Source organism: Phoenix dactylifera, chromosome 12 (genome assembly GCF_051530095.1).
Source record: "Phoenix dactylifera cultivar Ajwa chromosome 12, Ajwa_hap1_PhDact_Kaust_v1.1, whole genome shotgun sequence".
NCBI classification, from domain to species: Eukaryota; Viridiplantae; Streptophyta; class Magnoliopsida; order Arecales; family Arecaceae; genus Phoenix; species Phoenix dactylifera.
Window position 1 is genome coordinate 5,530,445 of NC_143201.1, and position 23,083 is coordinate 5,553,527.

Consider the following 23,083-nt stretch of genomic DNA (forward strand, 5'->3'; position numbering starts at 1 on the left):
AGCCAACTTCAAACAAGATCATTTAAAAACCAAAAAGTAGAATTTCAAAATTTCATAAAAAAAATTGCATGTAAGCGAAATATGTTTTTTCAAGGAAGATATGTAAATGAAATAAGGTATACTATAAAATGCTATAGTAACAAAGGAGGAAAAATCAGCTTTCGTTAGAAAGTATTATTATCATATGCTGAGATGTCACAGTTTGACTCCATCATCAATGATAGAAACTTCTGCACAAGAATTCGGATAGTTTCCACCAGTAATGGTTTAAGAAGGTTGAAAGCACCTGAATTATACAGGCTGCAACCAAGAACAACATCAGGTACAAGATAGCCACATATTTCATTACCAAACTGAAGGAAAGATTTTGTAATCAAAGGACATGAAACCATAAATAAAACAGGCTGCAGTATACCCTTGGAAGAAGTGAAGCAACACAGCGCACTCAACAGATTCATAGAGCAGGCAAAGCCATCTAAAAGCTTGAACCAGAAATTTATATCAAATTAGATTTTTTATATCAGCGCCCTTACAGTTAAGAGGGGCAATGTAAAAATAACAAATTTTAGGTGAAAATAAAGGGGCCTATGAATGGACTAAATAATTTGATCTTTTCCAAAAGAAATAGCACTAGGACTAGCACTGTTCTACCTATAAATAGACGATTAATACCTCACAGCCTAAAGCTATGATACACAGCTCTTCCCACAATGACTGTCTTCCCGCTCTGCTTTTGCAGAATAACGCCAAAATACATATGTACAATGAAGCAGGTTGCAGTTCTTATATTCAAACAGGATTCTCTCCTCGCAGAACCTCGGAATCGCATGGAGAGGCTTGTCATAGAAAGTTCCTCTCATTACAAAAAAAGAGAGATTTCCTCGACTGTCTGAGCAAGCTGCCATTGAACCCAGATCAATGTACTTCACCTACATAAATGTGATGTCAAAGATGTACATGGAACTGCATTGACAAAAGAAAGCTGAAAGACTTAATATTATGCTGTACCATTAACCGTTGACAAGATGCTTATCTTGGTCTCCAGTAACCAGTTGCTGCAAAAGCAGAAAAGAGAATTTATTTAAGCAAAATTCATCAAAACCATGTTAACTGAACCAATCTGATTGACAAATGTATTTAAACCATGATATGCAGCAATCGTATAGATCTTACAATATCTTAGTATGAATTATAAAACAAATATGGCCAAATCAAACAATACAAAGGTTATATTTTTACTTCTTGCACCTCCAGTAACTCGAGAAACTGGACTCTCTATTGGTCTTGACGCAGGTACAGGGTAACTGGACATCCTGGGACGAGGAGGCCACCCAGGGCATGGGATTGGTGGGGGTTCTGACGGCGGACCATAGTGGGACAGAGAGGCAGGAGACGCCTCCACCTTGCCAGAAACTGAGGGACCTACATAGAAAGACAATAATTTCGGATCAGTGATGACATTTACTACAGACCTCCTCCCTAGTTAAAAGACTTGTCCACGTTTCCGGATGAACATAAAGCATCCTACCTGAATGAAAAGCAGGAGAAAACCTGCCCCTCTCAACAATCTCTTGTTGGACCGGTCCCCTTGCACTTGCACCTCTACCACCATAGAAGTTTCCTCCATGGATATCTGCACACTGGAATCTCTCGGTAATTGCAGAACAATTCCCCCAAGGTGGAGCTCTTTGTTGTGTTTCAGCCTTTACGTAGGAGAACTGATTTGAAACTGTAGGAGAGGGTGGCTGTAAGCGATAAGCCTTATTGGTCATAGGTGCACTGACCATAGGCTGAAAGTCATTCCCAGAATGGACAGGTGGATGAGAAACAGGGCGCATGCCATAAGAACTGGAATTTAGAGATGAGATTGCTGGTGGCATCTGTTTTGGAGGACCTCCATATCCAGGAGTATAATACAGAACCAACTCTGAGGGCATCAAGTTGGTATTCAGATTACTTGGTTGCTGACCAATAGGCTGTGGTTGTTGATTTTGCATATTCTACATAAAATCAAAAAAAAAAAACCTTAACTTAGAAACAATGGAACTTCATCACCATCTAATTTTCTTTAGAAAGTTGAGGTTACTCACATGGGTAATGCTAGAAAGATGCAGGTCAGCAGTATCAGCAGCAGCATGAGATCCTGATTGACGTTGTGAAACAGCAGAGAATGCTGCAGAACAAGGGGGAGGCAAAGGCGGAGGAGATGATGGCAAAGGGGGTGGAGATGGTGGCCTGTCCTCAGGTAGTGGTGGAGCAAAGGGCAATGAATGATGCTGATCAGGTTGATTATGGTTATTGCATATGGTATCGGCAACTGAATCACGACAGGAGGAGCTCGCTTCAACTTCACAAGGAGGAGCTACATCCTCCATCTCAAGCTCACCATCAACATCTTCCAAGATATGCCGGTGCTTTTCAGTTGAAATCTGAGCGATTCCCTTTCCATGATCAGCTGCAGCATGCCTTTCTGGAGTAACAGCCTCAAAACTTTTTTCATCGGAAGCGCTTGCTTCCTCATCTTCAAGCACGGTAGTACGAAGTAAACATGGAAGTTGGAAACTGGTATTGCTGAAGCCAAAAAAAGAAGTGAGCAGAATGCTTGCAGCAAGAGAATAAACTATACTGGTATTGAAGTCCTCAACAAATTCAAGGATTGTAAGAACTTTTTCCAACTTATATAGTCCCCTGAACTTTATTTTGCCAAAAAGACAAAACTAACAAATATACACCCAAGTATCCAACTATTAAATACACCATGGACACCTCCATGATATATGCCAAACCTCAGGTTGCGTTGGAAATTTCAATATTTGTGTTTGAATCATGTAAATGGATGATGTTCTAATCCACATCTTTTCTCAGCTTCCTTTCAAACCCAAACGGAATTGCAAAGTCTTGCCTCTCAGAAAACAACCTGATCACGATAGTAGTAATAGTAGTGCGGCACAAAGAGTGAACTCGCGTTTAACGTTTGGTTGAATAATAGATCATGCATAAAAGCCAACAAATCTTTCGAGGTGATGAAAGGAGCAAAAACATGAGATCAAATTTGTGTTAGTGAAGTTCTAAGCATATAGATTTGAGACCTAAATGGAAGCCTATCGTATCAGCGACCGGCGCAAAACCTCCAATCTAACAGTGGGGTGCAAAGCACCCCGGTGGAGCAGCAATTAGCCATGCTCATGCATTTGTAGCAAGTTCGAGCTGTACGATAAGGCTGGACAAGAGAAGTGAGAAAGGCGGCAAGTAAAACAAGGTCTGGTAGACCAAAGCCCAAAGAGAGGGACCTAATACTGGAACAAAACACTGTCACTGTTATCAGGTCAATCAGTGAATGGAGCCAAACCGTGAAATTTTCAGTTTTACTACAACTTCTACTCTTCTCACAGTGCTTTGTTGTTTTCTGTTTTAGGAAAATGAGGACTTAATAGTTTCATCATCCTACTGTTTTTTTCTCTCGTGTTATGCTCTATTTCCATATTTTTTATATTGTACTAACATACTAGTGTTATTACTATCATCACATAGCAAGTTGTAACATATTAATGTTACTACTATGATCATTTGGTAGTAAGTGGCAACATACATGTGTTACTACTATAATAATAGTAGCAACATCATGTATAATTGTGATGATTTTTACATGTTGTTAGTATTCCCTTTACCATTATTTTTCCCTTTTACCATTGTAACATATCTTTGGATGATGTGATATTGATAATTTATTGAAAACGAAAGTTTTAATCAATAATTGAAATGTATAAAGGTACAAATTATCTTGTAAGGTTTGTACAAATTCTGTCGCTCGGGTCTTCGCCTAGTCGCCTAGGTTATTTGACAACGGACATAGCTGGACTCAAAATTACAGTCCCTATGTTTTCCTTTGTTAAATGGCCTACACAAGATTCCAGTAAAAGCAAGTTGAATGCCCAACTCCTTTCCCATCAATTTGTGTTCCTACTTTTCTAGCAAGTTTCAAATGAGATCCTAGGTTTCTCTATGAGACCAATTGGAGCAGCTGACTCTTATGTAGTTCATTAGCACGTCCGCACCATTATGGATCCTAGTACCACATCTACAAAGACCAAATTATTGCAGTTGTATAGTTTTCTATATTTTTAATGAATACACAATAAATAAAAAAAACTGCAATTTCATACTTAAATTAACAGTAGTCACAAAAACATTCATAATGAAATCAGCAGAAAACCAATTATAGATAATAGCAGAAAAGTATACCGGATAAAAGGGCATTACTAAAACAATAGCTCCATCAACACAAATCAATATCATCCAATGTGAAAGCCTTAGTGTCTTGTTACTACAACTCCAGTTTAACAAATGCATCGTATGTTCCTTCAACAAGTTCTAGTAAAGTAGTACACAAAGGGCAGCACAAAAAGGTAACTCCACAGTCTTTAGAAGATTCCATGTGGAATTCTGGGTTTCTCTCTTATATGTTCTTCAACAATGAAGAATACAAAAGAATTCTACAAGTATCAATACCAACAACTATTGCATACATGCCAAACATATTCAGGTAGCATATGTCAGGTTGTGTATGGAGTGTATCAAAAAGGGATGGATGTAGCTAGGAATCCATATTTTATTATATTCTCTACTTTCTCCTAATAATTGCAGTTACTTTGACATGCACACATAATTAAATACTAAAAGAAAAAATTAGTCAGTGTGAGTAAGAGAGAGAGAGAGAGAGACACCTTCCATACTCATCAACAAGCATTCCCTCCATCTCCCTTACAGGATCATTGAGAGCCCTCTCTGTTCTTAATGGACGTCGAGAAAAAGTACTTGTAAACGATGCTTCATTTACAGAATCAAGTTCTCGTATGTGCTGGCGTATAATGGATTCCGGAAGGGTTTTCCTCTCAAGCCACAATCTCAAAACCTTTATACAAAACACAATCAGTAAGCACTAGATTATAGACAACATGCTCCCCCCACCCCCAGGGCGTGCACAGGCCAAAAAACAAAAAAACAAAAAAAAGGAAAGAAATGCTGAAGTGCTTGCCTTGAGGCACTGCCTGCGGTTTTCACATGCTGCATTTCCAGGAGGTGCCGCCACCGACAACAAACGTGGAAGCACTGATTGGACAAGAGAGGGGTACACATCTCCAGCTCCACCTAGAGAGGTTCAGTAATATTTCTTAAATGATTACATTCACTGAAAGTCACCATGGAAAAATAGCTCACAAGTTACAAAAACTGCAATACATATACCTTTCTGACTTCGAGAGCACTGAGTAATTGAATCTACAAGGAAGAACAGATCTACCCTTCTGTACAAGCTCGATTCTCTCTCCAGGTTCTGAAGAAGAATATCAACTACCTAAAGTGAACAAATAACACAGCGGCAGAAAACAAATGAAGTTAATATTGACTGAAAACATTGCATTGCAGTCAATTATTAAAATAACAGGCAGCTATATATGCACCCAATGGGGTATGTTCCTCTTTTGACAAATTTAACAACAATTTTCACAGACCCTACAAAAAGGTGAAATCTTTTTAGAAACAGAAACATACTTCAATAACAATGCTGGGTATCACCAAGACATCATGCTACAAAAAGAAAGTATCCGACATGTCTAAAGCTAGACATACATGTTGACATACCCATGTAGGGAGAGTGGGGAAAGCTTATAACATCACTTCCGATATTACTGAAAATCAAAAGAGAAGATCATAAGCCTTATTATGAGCTTATCATGACTAGTTGTTGGTGTCTCAACCACTACCACAAAACACAAGAAAAGAAACACTTTTGCTGGATCCAATGCACAAATAAGTTCTCAGAGGCCTATATGGGTGAAAAGAAACACGAGGAGAAAGGATGAAGATGTTACAGCCCACAAATCAGAGGATACAGATCATAGAAGATGAGAAAGGTTAGTCATTCACCTTAAAAATGAAGTCAATTCACAGACCAGCAAAAAAGAGAAAGTATATACTAGAAATTACAGAGAAACCCTTTGAAGCAAGGCTGGCCAAACTGACTCGAACCAGGCAGTTCAGGCCGTACCAAACCAAGCCGGTTAAGAACCGAAACTATTCGCCCAGTTAAATCAGTTCAGCACGTTTAACTCCCAGGCATCCCCGACCCCCCCCCCCCCCCCCTCACCCATTAATTGGAGCTTCGAAGCTCCGTAACTCATGTCGCTTGCCCGTCCCGCTTGCAGATCGTTTCTTGCTAGCCCGACCGATCATCCTCCTCTGTTTGCTACCTGCCTCGTTCACCCCTACCCTTTCAAAGCCCTAATCTCCTCTGTCGCCATCCCTTGCCAGCCAGTAAGTCGCCATTTCCCTCCCTCTCCTGCCCCCCCCCCCCCCCCCAAAAACGATGAGGAGGTTTGTTCGAGCCCTCTCTCTCTCTCTCTCTCTCTTAGACTCTCCTTCCCTTCTACTCCTCTCCCTCCCTCCTACTCCCTCTCCGGATCTCCCTATTTTGGTACACTTTGGAAGGGCACAATGCGGACCCATACCGTGCCAAATTGGTCACCGGCCGGTACACGCCAATATTGGTTCAACAAACCTTGTTTTCATTAATTTGCTGCTAATTTGGTAATTATTTTTGGAAAATTGGACCCATTGCATCTGGAAGGATTTAAAAGTAAGAAAAACAGGGGAAAGATAAGCATCTACAACAACTTAAGATTAAAAAAAAAGAGAGAAAAACTAAAATATTGAATAAACTAGTATTCTAGTAAAAGACAAATGCATTTGCCACAAACAAATTCAGGAGAGCAACATTAAAAAAAAAAATAGCCAATGACTAGGTATAAATGTGAAGACTCAAGCAAGTCATGTTTAGATTTACTATCTGCAAATAAACCAAACCTTCAGATTTGGACTAAACTGGATTGCAAACATTCAGAACAGGACTTGCATGGAATTTCGCAAAATTGAGTAAGACATAAACAACAGCAGGACAATCACCTCACATGAGTAATGAGTTGTTGGATTCTTAAAAGTGAATTGGATAACTTGTTCAAACAGTATAAGAAAAGGGAAAGATGCAATATGGAATCTGTGGAACAAAGTATTTTACTTAACCAAGCAACTTGATGCTTATGAGTTATTTTCCCTAGGAAAAAAAAGTTGAGAACTTTTCTTTTCGAAATTTCAACCTAAAAACTCTCTATAAGCAAGCAGGGGTGCAGTTTTGTACGTGCAGTGCAAGAACATATATACCTATAATACATACATAAATGCATATACTATAACCGCACATCTATCTATGCATGTACTATGTTTACAGATATATAGTCTATGCATGTATCTACATGCACATATGGATATGCACGCATGCACACGAACAGACAAACATATGCACATGAATTTTCACATGCTGATGCACACAGTCATTCATACATGAGACCTTATTGATTCATATTTTTACGAGGACAGTTGATATTTCATACTTTCTGCCTTATGAAATCAGTCACTATTGCTTATAGTAATTCAAACAATTTTCCATGTTTGGCAAATTTTACATGAAATGGAACAGTGACAGCTGACTATATATACTAAGGTGTGAATCATGTCATCTTACAAACAGAACTCGTACCTTCACATCATTTATGCATTAGCTTGTCAGGAAAACAAAAGTTGTCGAATGGATTTTCTTCAACTTGTATTATTTTTAAACTTATATGATTTACTTCATATATTTTAATATTAACTTTATGAATTTTACTAAAAATTTACCATAAAATCATGTATAGTTTTTTAAACAAGCATTTTAAAATTTGAGCAGTTATAATTTCTCATTTCAGTCTGTTTCATAAAACATCATTATATTATACAGAAATTATAGTTCAATTAATTTTAAGTACCGAATATCACATCTAAAAAATTTCTAGAAGGTGTTCTTGGACCTGAAGCATAAAATGAATCCTGAAGGATGAACAATTGTTTCAAAAAGTGGTCTCTAGCCACATGGGTGCATGCCACCCCTGGCTGCCCAGCATAGGAGAGCCTACACAGCCCAAATATGCAACTAAGCCACACATCAATCGCCTAAGCACCTGCATAGTCAAAAGTTGCCTATATGTACAACTGATGTAGTATATAGGTCACATAGGACCTAATTTGGTTTGGACCAATTGGATCAAGACTTTATAAGCCATTTCACTTGCACCATTTCCTAGTCCAACCATCAACAAGTGATGGAGACAAGGATCTAGGAGGAAAAAGGATAGGCGAGAAAGACAGCGAATGACAATGAATAGAAAAATATTGAAACTTGACCAGATGGCAGATAGTTGAACACCAGTAGTATTTGTTCACCCCCACCAAAATAAAAATCTCCTCCACCTCCAACCTCCATCTACTAACCCATTCTCCTTTACCTCTGCCCTTTTCCTCCTCTTGCAGCTCCACCTCCCACTCCTCTCCTTCTCCCCTCCGCCTTCTCTTCCTCCTCCATGGCCTCTTTCTTCCTGTACTCCTAGTTTCGGCCAAAACTGATCTAAAACAAGCAGAAATTTTCTGTTTCGATCAACTTCAATCAATTTCAATCGGTTACAGCTGGTTTTGGTTGGATTCGGTAGTTTTGGCTGAAGCCAACTGAAATATTTTCTATTTACCTCTTTGTTTAACGAGTTGGTTAAATTAATACGGCTAATGTTTTCCAAAATTGACTAATACTATTGAATTAAACATTTATCTAAGGCTTTAGTTATCGAAATTGTGTTACTTTTGTTAAAGCTTTGTTTTCATGATGGTAAGCTACATCTTGAAACAATAAAATAAAACATGTTCTTGTTCATATGCGTTTCAATCATACTTAGATGGATTATTTTTTTGGTTGACCACTTAGATGGATTATTCAAGTGCAAAAGAATGAAGCATGCTTATTTTTTCACTAATATGGAATAGCATGAAATATTCTAGATGGTGTTTTCTTGCTTAAATTGGTTATTAAGTGAGTAAAATGAAATAATGGTTAGATGGATTTTGCTTGCTCAAATAATATATTGAAAATGAAAATGGAATGAAATATAATTAAGCAGGTTTCCCTTATTTAGATGAATTATCAAAATGAATAAAACGACATATGTATACGGAAAGGTTTAGAATAATACAAAAACAGAAGTTAATATAGGGAATTTATTAAAAAAAGAAAAGTGTAGGTAATTGGAAAAAGCTAGGGAGAAGTGTAGGGGAAAGCACAATACATCTTATAATGAGTAGAAAGTATATATAGCGATCAAGCCTCAACAGTCTATTTTCAGCCTAAAACTACTCAAACTACCCAAAAACTAATCCTAAATAACTCAAAGTATAACAAAAATAATAAGAAATAATTTAACTTGATATAGAATTTTTTTTGCATATATACCCTTGCAAATAAAGCTTATTGCATATTTGCCCTTTGAAAATCACTTTTTACATATAGACCCTTCAAGTCATCCTGTTTTTCCAGGGATACCCCTCCCGTTAGATTTTTTGCAGACAGTGCTAATGAATAGCTCTTTTCAATACAAAATGAATGTTAAATTTTTAAGGGATATTAAAGGAAAAGGGAAATAGTGTCAAATGATATTCAACGGTTATTTCTTAATGCTGCCAGCCAAAATCTAACAAAGGGTATCCCTGCAAAAATAGGATGATTTAAGTGTGCATATAGCAGATAGTGATTTTTGGGAGGGTAAATATGCAATGATCGATATTTGTAATGGTATATACACAACCCTTTTTCCTATTTTTCTCTAATTTTTCAACCGAGACTCCAAAATTTGGAGCAAAACTGTCGAGACAAACTCTACAGAGACCAAATCAGAACCCGAACCAAGTTTTGAAACTTGCTCCATCTCTTGACTGATTCTCCTTTACCTCTACCCTCTTCTTCCTCCTATTATGGCTCTAACTTCCACACCTCTCCTCCTCCCCTCCTCCGCCTTCTCTTCTTCCTCTATGACCTCTTTCTTCTTCTACTCCCCCCTCGTTTGCCCCATCCTGATCTCATCATGATGCCTTTCTTGTGCTTTCACCATGATTTGGGGTTTAAAGTGCTCATCTTCGAGGCCCTTGTCAGGATTTTCCGCTTCGATTTGAGAGGTAAACACTAGATAATATGATGTCTCTTGCATTTTTTGGTGATATAATCAATGATTTCTGAGTTTTGGTTTGTCTTGAGTGGGATGTTGGGGAATTTGTGCACTTTTTGGACGAAATCATGGTAGATCTATGAGTGGGGGGCTGCTGGGAGTATTTTGATGAACAAAGGCTGTGTGTGCTCTGTTTCTTGCTCTCCAGGGTCCCTGTGGACAACACTTCCAGCAAGAAAGCCACCTTGCTGAAGGTCAGTTGTGTAGTTTTGGCCTTTGTTTTGGGGGGTGGGGTGGTGTTTGGGGTTATGTCTTATTAGGCTTTGGAATTGAGAGGTTCGTCTCTGTTTCAATGCAGTGGACAGTGCTAACAGGCATGGGAGTTTGCTAGAAGTTGTGCAAGCCTTAACTGATCTCAACCTCACCATTAGAAGAGCATATATTTCCTCTGTCTGATGGCGAGTGGTTTATGGATGGTAGGCCTCTCAATTCCCTTCTTTTGTTTTTAATCTTCTTAGTTTTTTTCCTCTGTTATCTTAAAAAAAATTTCTTTGCTACTGCCATTTGTAGTGTTCCATGTTGTCGACCAAGATGGGAATAAGCTACATGGTAGCGAAGTCATCGATCAAATTCAACAAGTAAGACTGTGAATCCCTGGAAAAAAAGTTTCCATGATCTAGGCCTGCCATATGTTATTATTCTGAGTTAAAAGAAAATGCCTGATGTATGCAATGCTGCTTTTATTTTTATTCAATAATAGTCTAACTCTTCTTGCTGTAAGTTTTCTTTTGTTGTGGATCCTTCATCATTGATACAATAACTAACTGGTTTGGGTAAATTGTTTTAGGACCCAAATTTTTTTGAATTCCTTGAAAGTAGAAGATCTGAGCTGGACCAAACCAGAAGTGAAGAGATTGTAAGTTTTTCAGACATTACATTAAAGCTTTGCAGATATTTATATGTATTTCTTCACATTTTGATCGTGGATCTGTTCTATGTAAAGTATTCAGATGATGAAGGAAATACAAGTTATCTGGATGGAATTGCAACTAGAGAGAGCCAAATCTCACATGATGACACAGTCCTTACAGGGCATACTATAGATGTTTGGTGTTGGTTGGTTATGGAACAGCCTGATGGTCCTGCATTTGCTAACCTACTTAATGGATTCCATGCTGCATCTCAATATGGGATCAACTCTGATGATAATTCAACGCAAAAAATTCCAAATAGAGAAGTTTTCTCTAAAATATTGACATTTGTTCTATGTGAAGCAGATGGTATTTTCGGGCTATTCCATATGTAAATTTGGATGATTTGGCTTGTATTCCTTATGTCTTTGTAAAGGTTAAATGCTTTTTGAATATTGCTAGTATTAGATGAATGAACAAATAATTTGTATTCCTTATGTTCAAGTTTTTGTAAAGATTGAATGCTTTTTTAATGTCAATGATGTTGGGACAAGATTTTTGTAATGTTTTCTACATTTACCTTTTTTTTCTTTTGCTACTTAATGTATAAAATAGGTTGGGTCGGGCTGGGTTGGGCTAAGGCCTAAAAGGTTACCTATTTATTAAACAGGTTAAATAGGTTGGGTTGGGCAGGTTAAACAGGTCAGGTCAAGATGGGTTGGGCTAAACAGGTTAAACAGGTCGGGTCAGGATGGGTTGGGCTAAACAGGTTAAATAGGTCGGCTCGGGTTGGAAAAACAGGTTACCTGTTTATTAAACAGGTTAAACGGGTCGGGTCGGATTACCTGTTCATTAAACAGGTTAAACGGATCGGGTCGGATTACCTGTTCATTAAACATGACAAGTTCAGATTGTAATTTCTGATATATTTATTAAACAGGTCGGGTTTAGGTTTATGATTTTTTAACCCGACCTGCATCGGACCCGACCCATTTATGTCCGACCCGCCCCGATTGCCACCCCTACCAAGAACTTGGTATCAAGATGCAACCTGAAAGCAACCTTTGACCGGTCCAGTTCAGTATAGCCACTATGGATCTCAAGAGCAACCTTCTTTTACAGTGTTCCCAAGTATACTATTTTTTTTAGTGCTTATATTTTACTTAGGTTAACCAGATGAAAGTGGGGGCACAAGTGCTAAAAATGTAAAGCTGAAGAATAAAATATATATCTTCACAATTTAAGTGGCAAATCGTGCAAACAAGTGTTTAACAAAACTATACTACAGTATGGGACATGAATGTGTCTTTCAAAAAGAAAAAAGTTCAACTTTTCAACTGAATATTACACCTTAACAGTCTATATCAATAAAACATATACTACACACAAACAGTCATGCTACAATAAAAATATAACTTAAAATTTGAAGTAAACTCTTTTAGTAGCAGCAAGGATTAGTAAAAAGTAGTCATCAAACTGAGTAATGGCAACTGAAAATGTGTTCAGGAAAGCACATAATCATGTCTACTTAACATGCCCAAGAAGCAATAATTTCATGGTAAGTTAGAAGATAAGATAAATAGAGAAGAGTAAAAGCACATGGTCTAACCTCCCCAGCAATCCCAAATTTAGCACACTCAATAGCAAGGCGTGTTGCTCGTCCTATACTCTCTTTTGTTCTTGTTAATGTACAAAGTAAAGCTTCAAAAGATTTCCTTGCAGCATATGCTTCTGCATAGTCAGTTAATTTGCTTAAGCTTTTCTGTCTCGGACCACCAAAAGGACTTCTGCAACTATTCCTTGGATTTTGAAGTCTATCATCTATAGCAGATGCATAATTGATCATGGGATTAGAAGGTGAACCTTGTCCAAAAGAATCTTCCTTGCTGGCTAAAGATGGACTCATTACAGCCTCAACCTTATAATCTACAAAGTTATCAGAAAATGAAGTAGATCGAGACAAAAGTCGCTTAGCCTGGGCAGCAGCAATCAAATCTTTCATGGGTGCCAAATCGGGAGAAGTACACCTATCCCTTGGAGTTACTTTGAATTTGACTTCCCTTGCAACATCCTCCCTATAATGCGAAGACAGAAAACTCCATTAATGGATAGGAATGAGAATTATTGACACAAATCAGTTTATTGGGAGGAAAAGAACACATCATAAGGTGCAAACATAAGTATCAATTACAAGGCTAAAACATATGTATGTATGTGCATTTCCCAACAATTGTGTCACACTCTTTCCAGTGCATCATACCCCCTTACATACTTTTAGTATCTTGCTTAATACAATCCCACGGATGAGAAGATAATCTCTACGAACTATCACAAAAACATGGCCCCATCATTGTAACCCCAGTTTTGCCCACACTTCCAACGAAACTTTTTCCTTCCATCTGCATGTTCCTCAAATTCCTTCTTTTTCCGTTTCATCTCCCATAAGATAGCCTTTGACATGACAAGTAGTTGGTGAACCAAGAAGATGATCTAACATGTCGCGTTTCCTGTTTATCTTGATGGGAAGATTCCAACCATGAATCTATTAAGTTATCAGGAGGGATACACAACAGTAGTTCCAGACAAGGATTTAAGTATGTATCAGTCTATACCGACCATACCAAATTGTACCAATAGTATATCAGTACCACTACTGTACGAACACATGGTTTTTACCTCTATATTTTGCTGCCTGGCACCAAGAGACATGCACTACCGAAATGACATCTTATTGTATAAGTAAAGATATCGATACATATACCAACAAGGTATGTCGTCTTAGTACCGTGCCCCATACCAATGTCACCCTATCACTAGGTTGGTATGCCCAGTACGGGGGCCAGTTCGGCAGGCCGACTGTCAGTATGCCTCCATATTATATACCAGTACCAAACCGGTATGGTATGGTATGCTCTATACCATCCGATTCGATACGGTATGGCATACCATGAATACCAGTATTGGTACAATAAACCTTTCTTCTAGCAAAGAACTAAATTTAATTTACAAGATCTTCAAGAACAATGGGCCCCATGCCAAATGTCCATCATGAAAAGATCAAGAAAACAAAGGTCAAATGAACAAAATCCAACTCAAAGACAATTTTAGATGAACTGTTGTAAACTCGCATGAATGATGATTGACGACATATATAACTTGACAAATAACACCCATCCAATTTTCCTATATGGGAAGCTTGCTAAGTGGAACATTGTCTCTGGTCTAGCCATATAATACATGCACCCCAACATGTTAGCCACTAATTTGCTAATTGAAAAGTAAGCATTAACATAGCAATATTAGTAAAAGGATGTTACAGCTTGTACACTAATCAAAGCATTTGCAAGTTTGAGCTTGCATGATCAGACCTAGCTTGTAAGTATAAATATATTTGAAAAGTAGAATCTTACATGTCATGGGTTTGAGTGTCTTCATCACATTGAATGCTAGAAGACTTTGTAGCCCCAAATGTCCCACTTCTCGTAGAACTGCCATTTGTAGCTGATATGGTCACAAAAGCTCCATCAGGATAGAAAGTATCATTGCAACCTTTAGTATTCAGAACAGAGTCTGGCTTCTGTATGGTTGGTTCCATTGTTTGATCTCTACTTATATTATCCACAGGAGAATGTGGGCATTCCTCTTCTGGTTGCAGAATTTCATTCTCATTTACTTTTCCTGAAGGTGAGGATGAGTGATCAGGCCTACCTTCACAATTAGTCAAATTAACTGGCTCAGTTAACCTGAAAAAAAAAGGTTGCATACTCTTGTCATGTATATCAACATCAACTGCTTTAGACACAGATGACCCATCATAGTTTTTAACATCCACAAGGTTTTCATTGCAGTATCTATCAGGAGGACCCCTTAAATTTTCACTGTTGACGTCATTAGTTTTCACTTCTGAAAAAGCTAATGTTGGTACATCCAAATTTTGTGAGGACAATCCAGATCCACTGGTGCTAAATACATTACATTCAGTAGACTGTATGTCATGCAATCTTGTAGGGCTCTCAATCTTTCCATCAGTAAGGAGAGAACTTGTCTTGGGAGATACTATGCAGCTGTTAGGCATCATTTCCATTGGCCTTGGAGCCCCAGGACAATCATCTGTAGCTTCAGCAGCATTGGCAGACATAGCTTCCAAAGCACGATGTAGGCGTTTTGATGGAGGCAAAGCTGCTTCGACATCTAATGTAAAACTCTTAAGTTGATACTTTTTAGCCTTCCACAGCATTAGATCGCTTCCTGAAGGACAAAAGCAATCATTTATGGGGGATGAATTTGAGGCTTCTTTGACCCCTAGAGATGTCCCATTGGCAAGACAATTATTTCTAGGACTGGTGGATGTAGAATGTTTATCACAATTATTTATCATCACTGTCACTTTTGATTTGTCATTAGTGTCATGAAGCTCATCAAACTGTTTCTCCCCTACAGGTGGTTCACCCATTCGAACTCTTGCTCTTTTCACCAAAGGAAGATGCTCATCTCCATCTGCTTTATGATCTGTTTCATTTATTTCACCATGAGAATTTGGAGACTCTGAAAGGCTTCGACTTGGCTCAAACTGCAATTCTGTAACCTTGTCCAATCTAGCACATTCTGTACTATTAGATGCCCGCTTCCGGTTCCGTTTCCTTTTCTTCTTAAAGATCACTGTCTTAATAGGGAGGTCAAGTTGGCCATTCTGCCTAACTTCACTCTCCAAGCACCCATTTGCCAAGACTTCAAATTTACAACTAGGATTGAGTACAACCCCTTCATTCAGATTTGCTTCATATTTTGTTGCAGCTATTTCACATGCAGGATCCCCACTGGTACCATTTTTAAGGAAGCCAGCAGTAACTGGTACAGCAACATCATGAAAATCTGAGGCATGAGGCATGTTTTCAGCACTCCTATTTATCATAGACTTTTCCTGCACTTCATCAGTATTCACATTATCACTAACTGAGTCAGTATCATTTCGTAGCATATCTGATTTCTCAACTTTCAGGGGATCACCACTAGAAGAATTTCTAGACCTTCGAACAGATGTTTTTTTTTTCTGAGCAATAAAACTCTCTGCCAGAGCATCTCTTAATCTCTTGTTCCTTGAAGTTGTACTAGCAGCCAAACAGTCCTGCCTTAGTTGATCAAGGATTAAGACCTTCTCAGCAGGCTCATCAGTTGCTGAATTCATGTTGTGAGGATCACCTTCTGCTGAACTTGCAGAAATTTCTTCAGAACTGATTACATTATGGCTTTCTATTGCACATAGGGCACCTGACCTCTGGTCATCCGCAATATGAAAACTACGCTCTGGGCTCTTTCTAAAAGAATTACTTCTATTAATTTCCAAACTTCCATCATCCCTCGAAATAAACTGATCAGATTGCTTCTTCAAAGCTTCATAAACATCAATTATTTCATCAATTGCACGGACAAAATCAGCCCCTTTACCCTGGCGCTTAATTAAAAGAGATTTTTTTTTCTCCTCCGTGAAAGCTTCAATATCAGCATAGTTGCAGAATGCTCTGCATAACCAAATTTCGCACCAACAAGATTATAATAAAGAAGACTGGAAAGGCCTTAGCGTTGACATTCAAATAAAAAAAAAATAATGAGTGAATTATTGACTGAGTTATGACAAACATGTACTGAAACAAGATGTCTTTTTTCCCCAAAAAAATGTATGTTGCACCATTAGAAACCAAACTAATTCATGGCCGAAAAAGTTCTTTTATGACAACAAACTCTTGTAGTTAGTAATTCAAGGATTCAAAGTTTAACAATGTTGCAATGCTAAACCCAGTGTTAAACAGAGGCAGAAATAATCATGTGCTCACCTCTCAACTCTCGACCTTCACCCCCATGCCTTCAAATACCCCTCATCCCTCTACCTGCCTTTGCCAACACCATGCTCCACAACCATCCTCAATTTTTACTTACATGTTTAGTAGGGTTATCTAGTGTTAGAACTCCTAGATTGCCCAACGCTTCAAGGTACAGTGAACTTAACAACAAAAGTTCCAAATAATACACAAAATTAAATCAATAAACAAGAAAAAATATATGTGACCATTTTAACAAACTTGACTAATGAATGATGCTTTGAATAGAAAAAATTGTTTCTTGTCGTATATATTTGAAAATAAAAACAAAAGCAAGGACAATGTTGTGACTTAACAAGAAGCATGCAATCAACTATGCTGACAACATGCTCAACACTAGGGACAACTTAGAGCTGAAAAGTTGGTTCTTGCAACACAATTATTAAAAAGGCACTTGAAAATTCTAGGCTAAGTCCAGCATTCTAGGTTAACATAAGTTGGAGATAACATGTCAAAATAGCAGATAGTCTGATAATCTCTGTTTAAAAGTTTTAGCACCCAGAAGACGAACACCTGAAATTGAAGCATCCAGTTAGCAAAATCCACCACAACAAAATTACCCAATTTGACTCCAGCCCCAAACCCCAAGAAAAGCTCCTAATTCTTTTTTAGATCCTTGGCCAAACCAGAATTTGTTTAAGGGATGAAATCAGATCTGGGTCCTGTTCCATTGGAACAGTATCCCATTCACATGGCTATAAGGATTTAAATAGAACAATCATGAGTCAGTGGGACTCTAGCAACTCTTTCTATGCTAATGGAAACCAAGAAGCAAAATAGACAACTATTGGAGATCAAATGAAACTAGATTATAAAGATTTTGATTTAGAATGATCCAATCAACCCCAAAAGTATGAGTTTGCAATTTCACATGGTCCAACAAAAGCTATGCCTCCACAGCCCCCCCCCCCCAAAAAAAAAAAGACCCATGATCTCTAATTGCTTATATATCATAGCAGAATAGAGAGAAAAAGAGAGAACTATTCTAAAGTCAAATAGTTATTACATCATCCACCACAATCCTTGGGTCTAATAAAATATTTTCAGACACTTCTTCCTTGCATCATTAATGCCAAAAAGTTATATGGAGTGAAAAATTAAGGGGTGCAAAGAGTTGTTTCAAGTCTTCCTAAATATGCATCTCATCATATTCCCTGATTGTTGCTAAGCAAAGCAGCCAACAATATATGACTAATTCAATATTTTCAGATACTCTTCTTCCTTGCATCATCTGTGCCAAGAAATCATATGGAGCAAAACATCCACAAGTGCAAAGAAGTGTTTCAAGTTTTCCTAAGTATTGCATTTCATTACATTCCATGATTGCTAAGGAAAGCATCCACCAATATATACATATACGTCATGTAACAGCCTTCCATCTGCTTCTACAAGAATCTAGCTTCTGGGTGACTATGACCACCATTCCTCAGGTAATCAAGAGTAAACAATAGTAAACACTCCATCCATAAGCTGCAAGAAAACTTATTACCACAGAAACATGAACAGCAAACCTTACCCCTTCAATTTAGGTTCAGTTATATGGACTCAACTTCAGTATCAGCTCACGTCCAAGGCTAATTCCAGCAAAGTGAAGAGTTTATTCATAACTCGCCCTTGCAAGGCACACTCGATCTACCCTCCTTTTTTCCAACCTTCAATTTGTATTTGGGATCATCTCCTGACTAACTGTACTACTGACCTACAATGCACTAACCCAAATTATTTAAATAATACCTTTTCTTCAGCACTACTGGTGACAAACCAATCCTTTCCTTGATGTTCTTATTTCAAAACTCAACTTTCTTAGTTTTACCAATCATCAACCTCAGCAAAGTTTCTCAGAAGCAGAAAGAAAAGCATTAAACTCAACGAAAAAAAAATAAATGTATCACAAAAACAATCCTGCTCGTCAATTAGATGATACATATAGCAGAACATGACAAAATAAGTTAAAGAAGAAGGGGGAAAAGCTCAAGAATAATTACTCTAAGAAAAGGGTGAGGCGGAGATGAGAGAGGAGTGGACACTGATTAATTCTTACAACGTAGAAATTGAGAGCCAAACATGCTATTTCAGTGATGCCAGCCATGTTTCTTCCTTTCTCTATTCTTCACACAAAAGCCATGCTATCAAACTAATCTTCAAAACACCTACAGATGATATAGGAAGCTTGTTATAGTCATGAATGCTGGACCAAACTGACCATCTGAAACAATGAAAAATGGTCGCTTGTACAGTATTCTAATTGCATTCCTCCTATGAGATTCCCAGTAGTGAAACCTTTCCCATCAACATCCAAACAAGCAATCCAATGATGTGGAGACCACCAAATAACGATATCTTGTTTCAAAAGATCCCTCAAAGAACTCACGAAACATCTAAAGATGCATTTCCCTAGCCAAACCCACACCGAGTTTAATATCAAAACCATTTAAAATCAACATCATAAGATCTACGAAACTAATCAAGTACTAGTAGGACTCCTCAATGCCTAATATCTAATTCATATGATATGCCGGTAATAAAGGGTCTTTTAATGCCATAGCAGTGTTTGATCATCATTCACGCAATTGGCACGTCTTCGCATACCCTACTTCATCCTCTAAAATACAACCTTTTATATCTCCAATTCAAACCATTGTATAAAACCTAGGGGTGTGCAAGAAAACCGACTAAATCACAAAACCAATCCGAACCGGTTATTTTGGTTCGGTTTGGGTTGGATTTTTCACATTTGGTCTAGTTTTAGTTTGGAAATTTCAAGAACCGGATAAATTGGTTTAGTTTCAGTTTAAGTAAAGACCGACTTAAACCAAACTGACCCGAGCATATATGTACACTTAAGGATTCTAGTTCATAGCTAGTTCAATGCTACTACCCAGTTCAAGTGCTCAGCACTCAGAGGCCCTACCCACCGGCCCCAATCTTTTCATGCTTCCTCTCCTACCTACTCTCCTAGACAAAGCCACCCACTCTCCCTCGCCTCTCTCCTTCTCCAACCCCTCGCGGTCTTGCTCAATATATCAGGTAGCAGGTAATCTCTTCTCTGCTCCTCTTCTCTTCTCTTCTCCTCAAGAGCATGCTCTCCAAGCTCAATGCTCTGCCTCCCCCGCTCCCCTCCACCCCAATTCCCAACCCCTAGAGCAACCTGTTTGAGCTACCACCGCCTCCCACCACCACTGTCCTAGCCTCAATGTTTAATCTAGCCGAGTCCTACAATATCACCATCATCGATTTTCCCACCTCCTACCACCCATCGATTTCCCCATCCCCCGCCACCAATCGAAGCATGACCTCAAGCCCGTCCCCTCTACCCTTGGTCATGTCATGTACGGATTGGAGCTACCGGTGGAGGTGAATGCAAGGGATTAGAAGTGGATGAGGACTTTCCTCCTCTCCCTCATCTTCGGGTCGAGAAGGAAGGGTTGGAGTTGATGTAGGCGGGATGGGATCAACGATGCCAACAGCCACGAAAGCATCGTCGATGGCAATGGGGACTACAATAGGAGCATTGCCAGTGGATTCCAACGTGGTTTCCTCTCCCCTCCTTTTTGTTCTACGATTCCTTCACAAACCCTAACCCTCATCTTAGAAGAAAGAGAGGAAAAAAGTGAAGCAAGGCATAAAGGTAAAGAGATAAAGGGGTTGCCAACTAGTTTGGTCGATGATGATGGTGGAAAAGGAAGATCTAGGGCTCAGCCTTAGCCTGAGCTTGGGAGACTCGGTTCCTCCTCTAGCTCAATCTCATGCCTCTTGCTCTTTCTTCCTCCTCCCCTTCTCCACCGCCATTGTTCCTGAAGTCCCAATGAAGCTATCTCCATGCCTCTTCAGTTGGGTAGCTTTTCCATCTAGATCTACACTTCTCTTTCCAGATGCAAGGATCTTGATGAGTACGATTCACAGATCTGAGTTTTCTACATGGAATCTGAAGATTCGATGTGTTTTGAGTTACAAAGAGGAGAACGAAAGGACTGCAACTAAGGGGGGTCGGTGGGAACCAGGCGCCACCAGCTGAGCTAAAGAGTGAGGGCAAGGCAGAGGCATCATCATCCAACAGCGTTGTTTCAAACGCCAGGTGTCGGCAGGAAGCACGATGCTAAGGAGACCGGGTTCAGGCTAGTGCACATGCTAACGGCCTATGTCTGAAGTGATGCAGCATGAGAATCTCAAGGTAGGCGAGCGAAGAGCTCACTCTGGCAGATCTCCATCACATGTCCTACATGCACTACCTCAATCACACAACCCAATAACCTAAATTGAACTGAACCGAATTTTTGGGGTTGGTTTGAATCGGCTTTTACATATGATCGGTTTGGTTTCGGTTTTGGTTTTAGGAAACCGATTTAAGTTGGTTCGGTTTCAAAAATAACCCTAAATCGATTTGACCTGAACTGTGCACACTCCTAAAAACCAAGGTAGTTAAAATAACATCTGCAAGGCCTCGTAACTTGTCCTCAATCCAAACTACATATATACACATGCAGAGAATAGAAGAATGAGGCAGTTAATTTCTAGTCATTTTGACCAACATAATTTCAGTATCTTTCACTAAAATCTATGATGATATGAATTCCAAACAATCAGGATATAAATAACGCTTCCATCAATTATAAGCTCATTTTCAAGGTAAAGCACAATCTATGTGCCATACTAGGAACCTTTACAAGGCATCAATTTAACTGATCAATGATTGTTTGTTATATTATTTCATTTTAAAGAGTAAAATAAATATCAGAACTTAACTGAACTAGACAGGAGACCTGTTAAGCTCTCATCGCATAACATTGGGATATGTCAATTGTATACAATTATGGCCTTTCTTTCATTAGCTTATCTTATGATAGCTACAAATAAGAAATGAATGAGAAAAAGCGGAGTACCTGATAAAACTGCTGTACCAATTTGATCTTTTTTTTAAGATAGCTGTATAAAAGAAGCTATCAGTGATATCTGAAGCCCCCTATAAATGCAGACATATTTTCATACATAAAACAACAAAACAACCTCCCGAGATCAATTATTTCCATTAATAAAAGACTTGGAAAAACAAAAAATAGGTTCTTTTGCCCCAAAAGTATCCAAACAAAGGCCAAGATGGGAGAAACAGTAGTATAAAAAACATTCTTTTAAGAAACTGAGTTACATGTTGCAGTAGACATTCATCAAACAATTGCTGCATAGAAATTTATGATCAAGCACTCAAGTACTCACATCTGTTTAGTTCCATAGAAGTAGACAAGCAGCTTCTTGCGAACAGATGACAAGCCCCACTTCTCCGGTTCACTAATCTGCCAAAAACCAATCAAAATCAAAAGGCAGAAGTTGTTAGCACTATATGCAGCATACATGAAAACCCAGACGAAGGAGGGAAAGGAAAGTGAAGAAAGGAGAAGCAGCAGCATGTTCCTCAGGCATATGCTTCACAATCACCGCAAAAAAAGCGGAATCAACAGAGAAATTTACTCAGCCAAGTATACAAAAGCACCTTGGTGGAGAGCATCTCCGCAAAAATAGAAGTGCAAACGGGAAAAAAACATTTTTTCATCCAATTTTCTTAGTTCGGATCAAAAGCAGCCTACAAGATCACCATCAACTCGTAGCCTCTGATAAGCAAGGAAAACAGATGGTACACAAACCCTAACAAAGAAAAAAAGGGCTTGGGACAAGAAACCCTAAAAAATCAAGAATACCAACTTAGGGCAAGAAGAGAAGACTCAGATAATAAGGGAAAAGGGAGCATGAGAATACCATCGCCGGCCATGCCGGGAAGCCCTTCATCTTGGCGAGGACGAGATCGCCGACCTTCCACTGCTGCTGGGCAGCGGCGGCGGCGGCGGCTCTTGCGGATCCTTTCCTCCGACTGGGCGCCATCGAGAGAAAAAGCGCCCCGACTCCGATCGCTCGGGCTTGGGCTAGGTCATGCGATTGCAGGATCCGGAGAAGGGGGCGAGAAATCTTGGCAAGCCTCCCTCCCCCACTTCCCAGAGCCAACGAGAGCTTCGATCGGCGATGGGCTTATCAGTCGGGCGGCGGCGGCGGCGGAGGGGTTCACAGGCATTGCATCGGCGGTGGCGAGGGGTAGAGATGGAGTTTTTCGGGTGCGCCTGTTGACGCACGCTTTATTTCTGAGCAGGGAGGAGAGAGGTCCTTTGATGGTGGTTTCACATCACACGCTCTGTCATAAAACCCGTAGACGAGGTATGTACATGTACATATGCAT

General features: G+C 39.0%; 1 protein-coding gene across 6 annotated transcripts; it reads right to left on the reverse strand.

The window, feature by feature from the left end:
• Positions 1–495: 495 nt before the first annotated feature.
• LOC103720366 (protein HUA2-LIKE 3-like) lies at positions 496–23,083 on the reverse strand. Of its 6 annotated transcripts, XM_088709148.2 has the most exons (14): positions 22,612–23,020; positions 22,075–22,151; positions 21,744–21,786; positions 14,398–16,506; positions 12,851–13,062; positions 12,597–12,718; positions 5,245–5,353; positions 5,036–5,148; positions 4,725–4,912; positions 2,091–2,571; positions 1,529–2,000; positions 1,240–1,422; positions 1,009–1,055; positions 496–929 (listed from the first exon to the last, which is right to left on the reverse strand). In XM_088709148.2, exons 2-13 carry the CDS (start codon positions 22,088–22,090, stop codon positions 1,030–1,032), a joined length of 4,074 nt encoding a protein of 1,357 aa, XP_088565274.1. In that variant the 5' UTR covers positions 22,091–22,151; positions 22,612–23,020; the 3' UTR covers positions 496–929; positions 1,009–1,029. The 6 variants fall into 6 exon arrangements, with proteins under 6 accessions (XP_088565274.1, XP_038971812.2, XP_088565273.1 ...); XM_039115884.3 differs by lacking the exon at positions 21,744–21,786 and having other exon boundaries at positions 22,612–23,045; XM_088709147.2 differs by having other exon boundaries at positions 1,249–1,422; positions 12,597–13,062.

What these genes read in the sequence shown, in the direction of transcription:
- LOC103720366 (XM_026809715.4), bottom strand. Translation starts at nt 22,734, where the DNA reads ATGGCGCCCAGTCGGAGGAAAGGATCCGCAAGAGCCGCCGCCGCCGCC. An exon ending in GTGCTCTCGAAGTCAGAAAG is followed by an intron (nt 5,149 to 5,244) that starts GTATATGTATTG and finishes GAACCTCTCTAG; the next exon opens with GTGGAGCTGGAGATGTGTAC. An exon ending in TTCTCCTGCTTTTCATTCAG is followed by an intron (nt 1,423 to 1,528) that starts GTAGGATGCTTT and finishes CTTTCTATGTAG; the next exon opens with GTCCCTCAGTTTCTGGCAAG.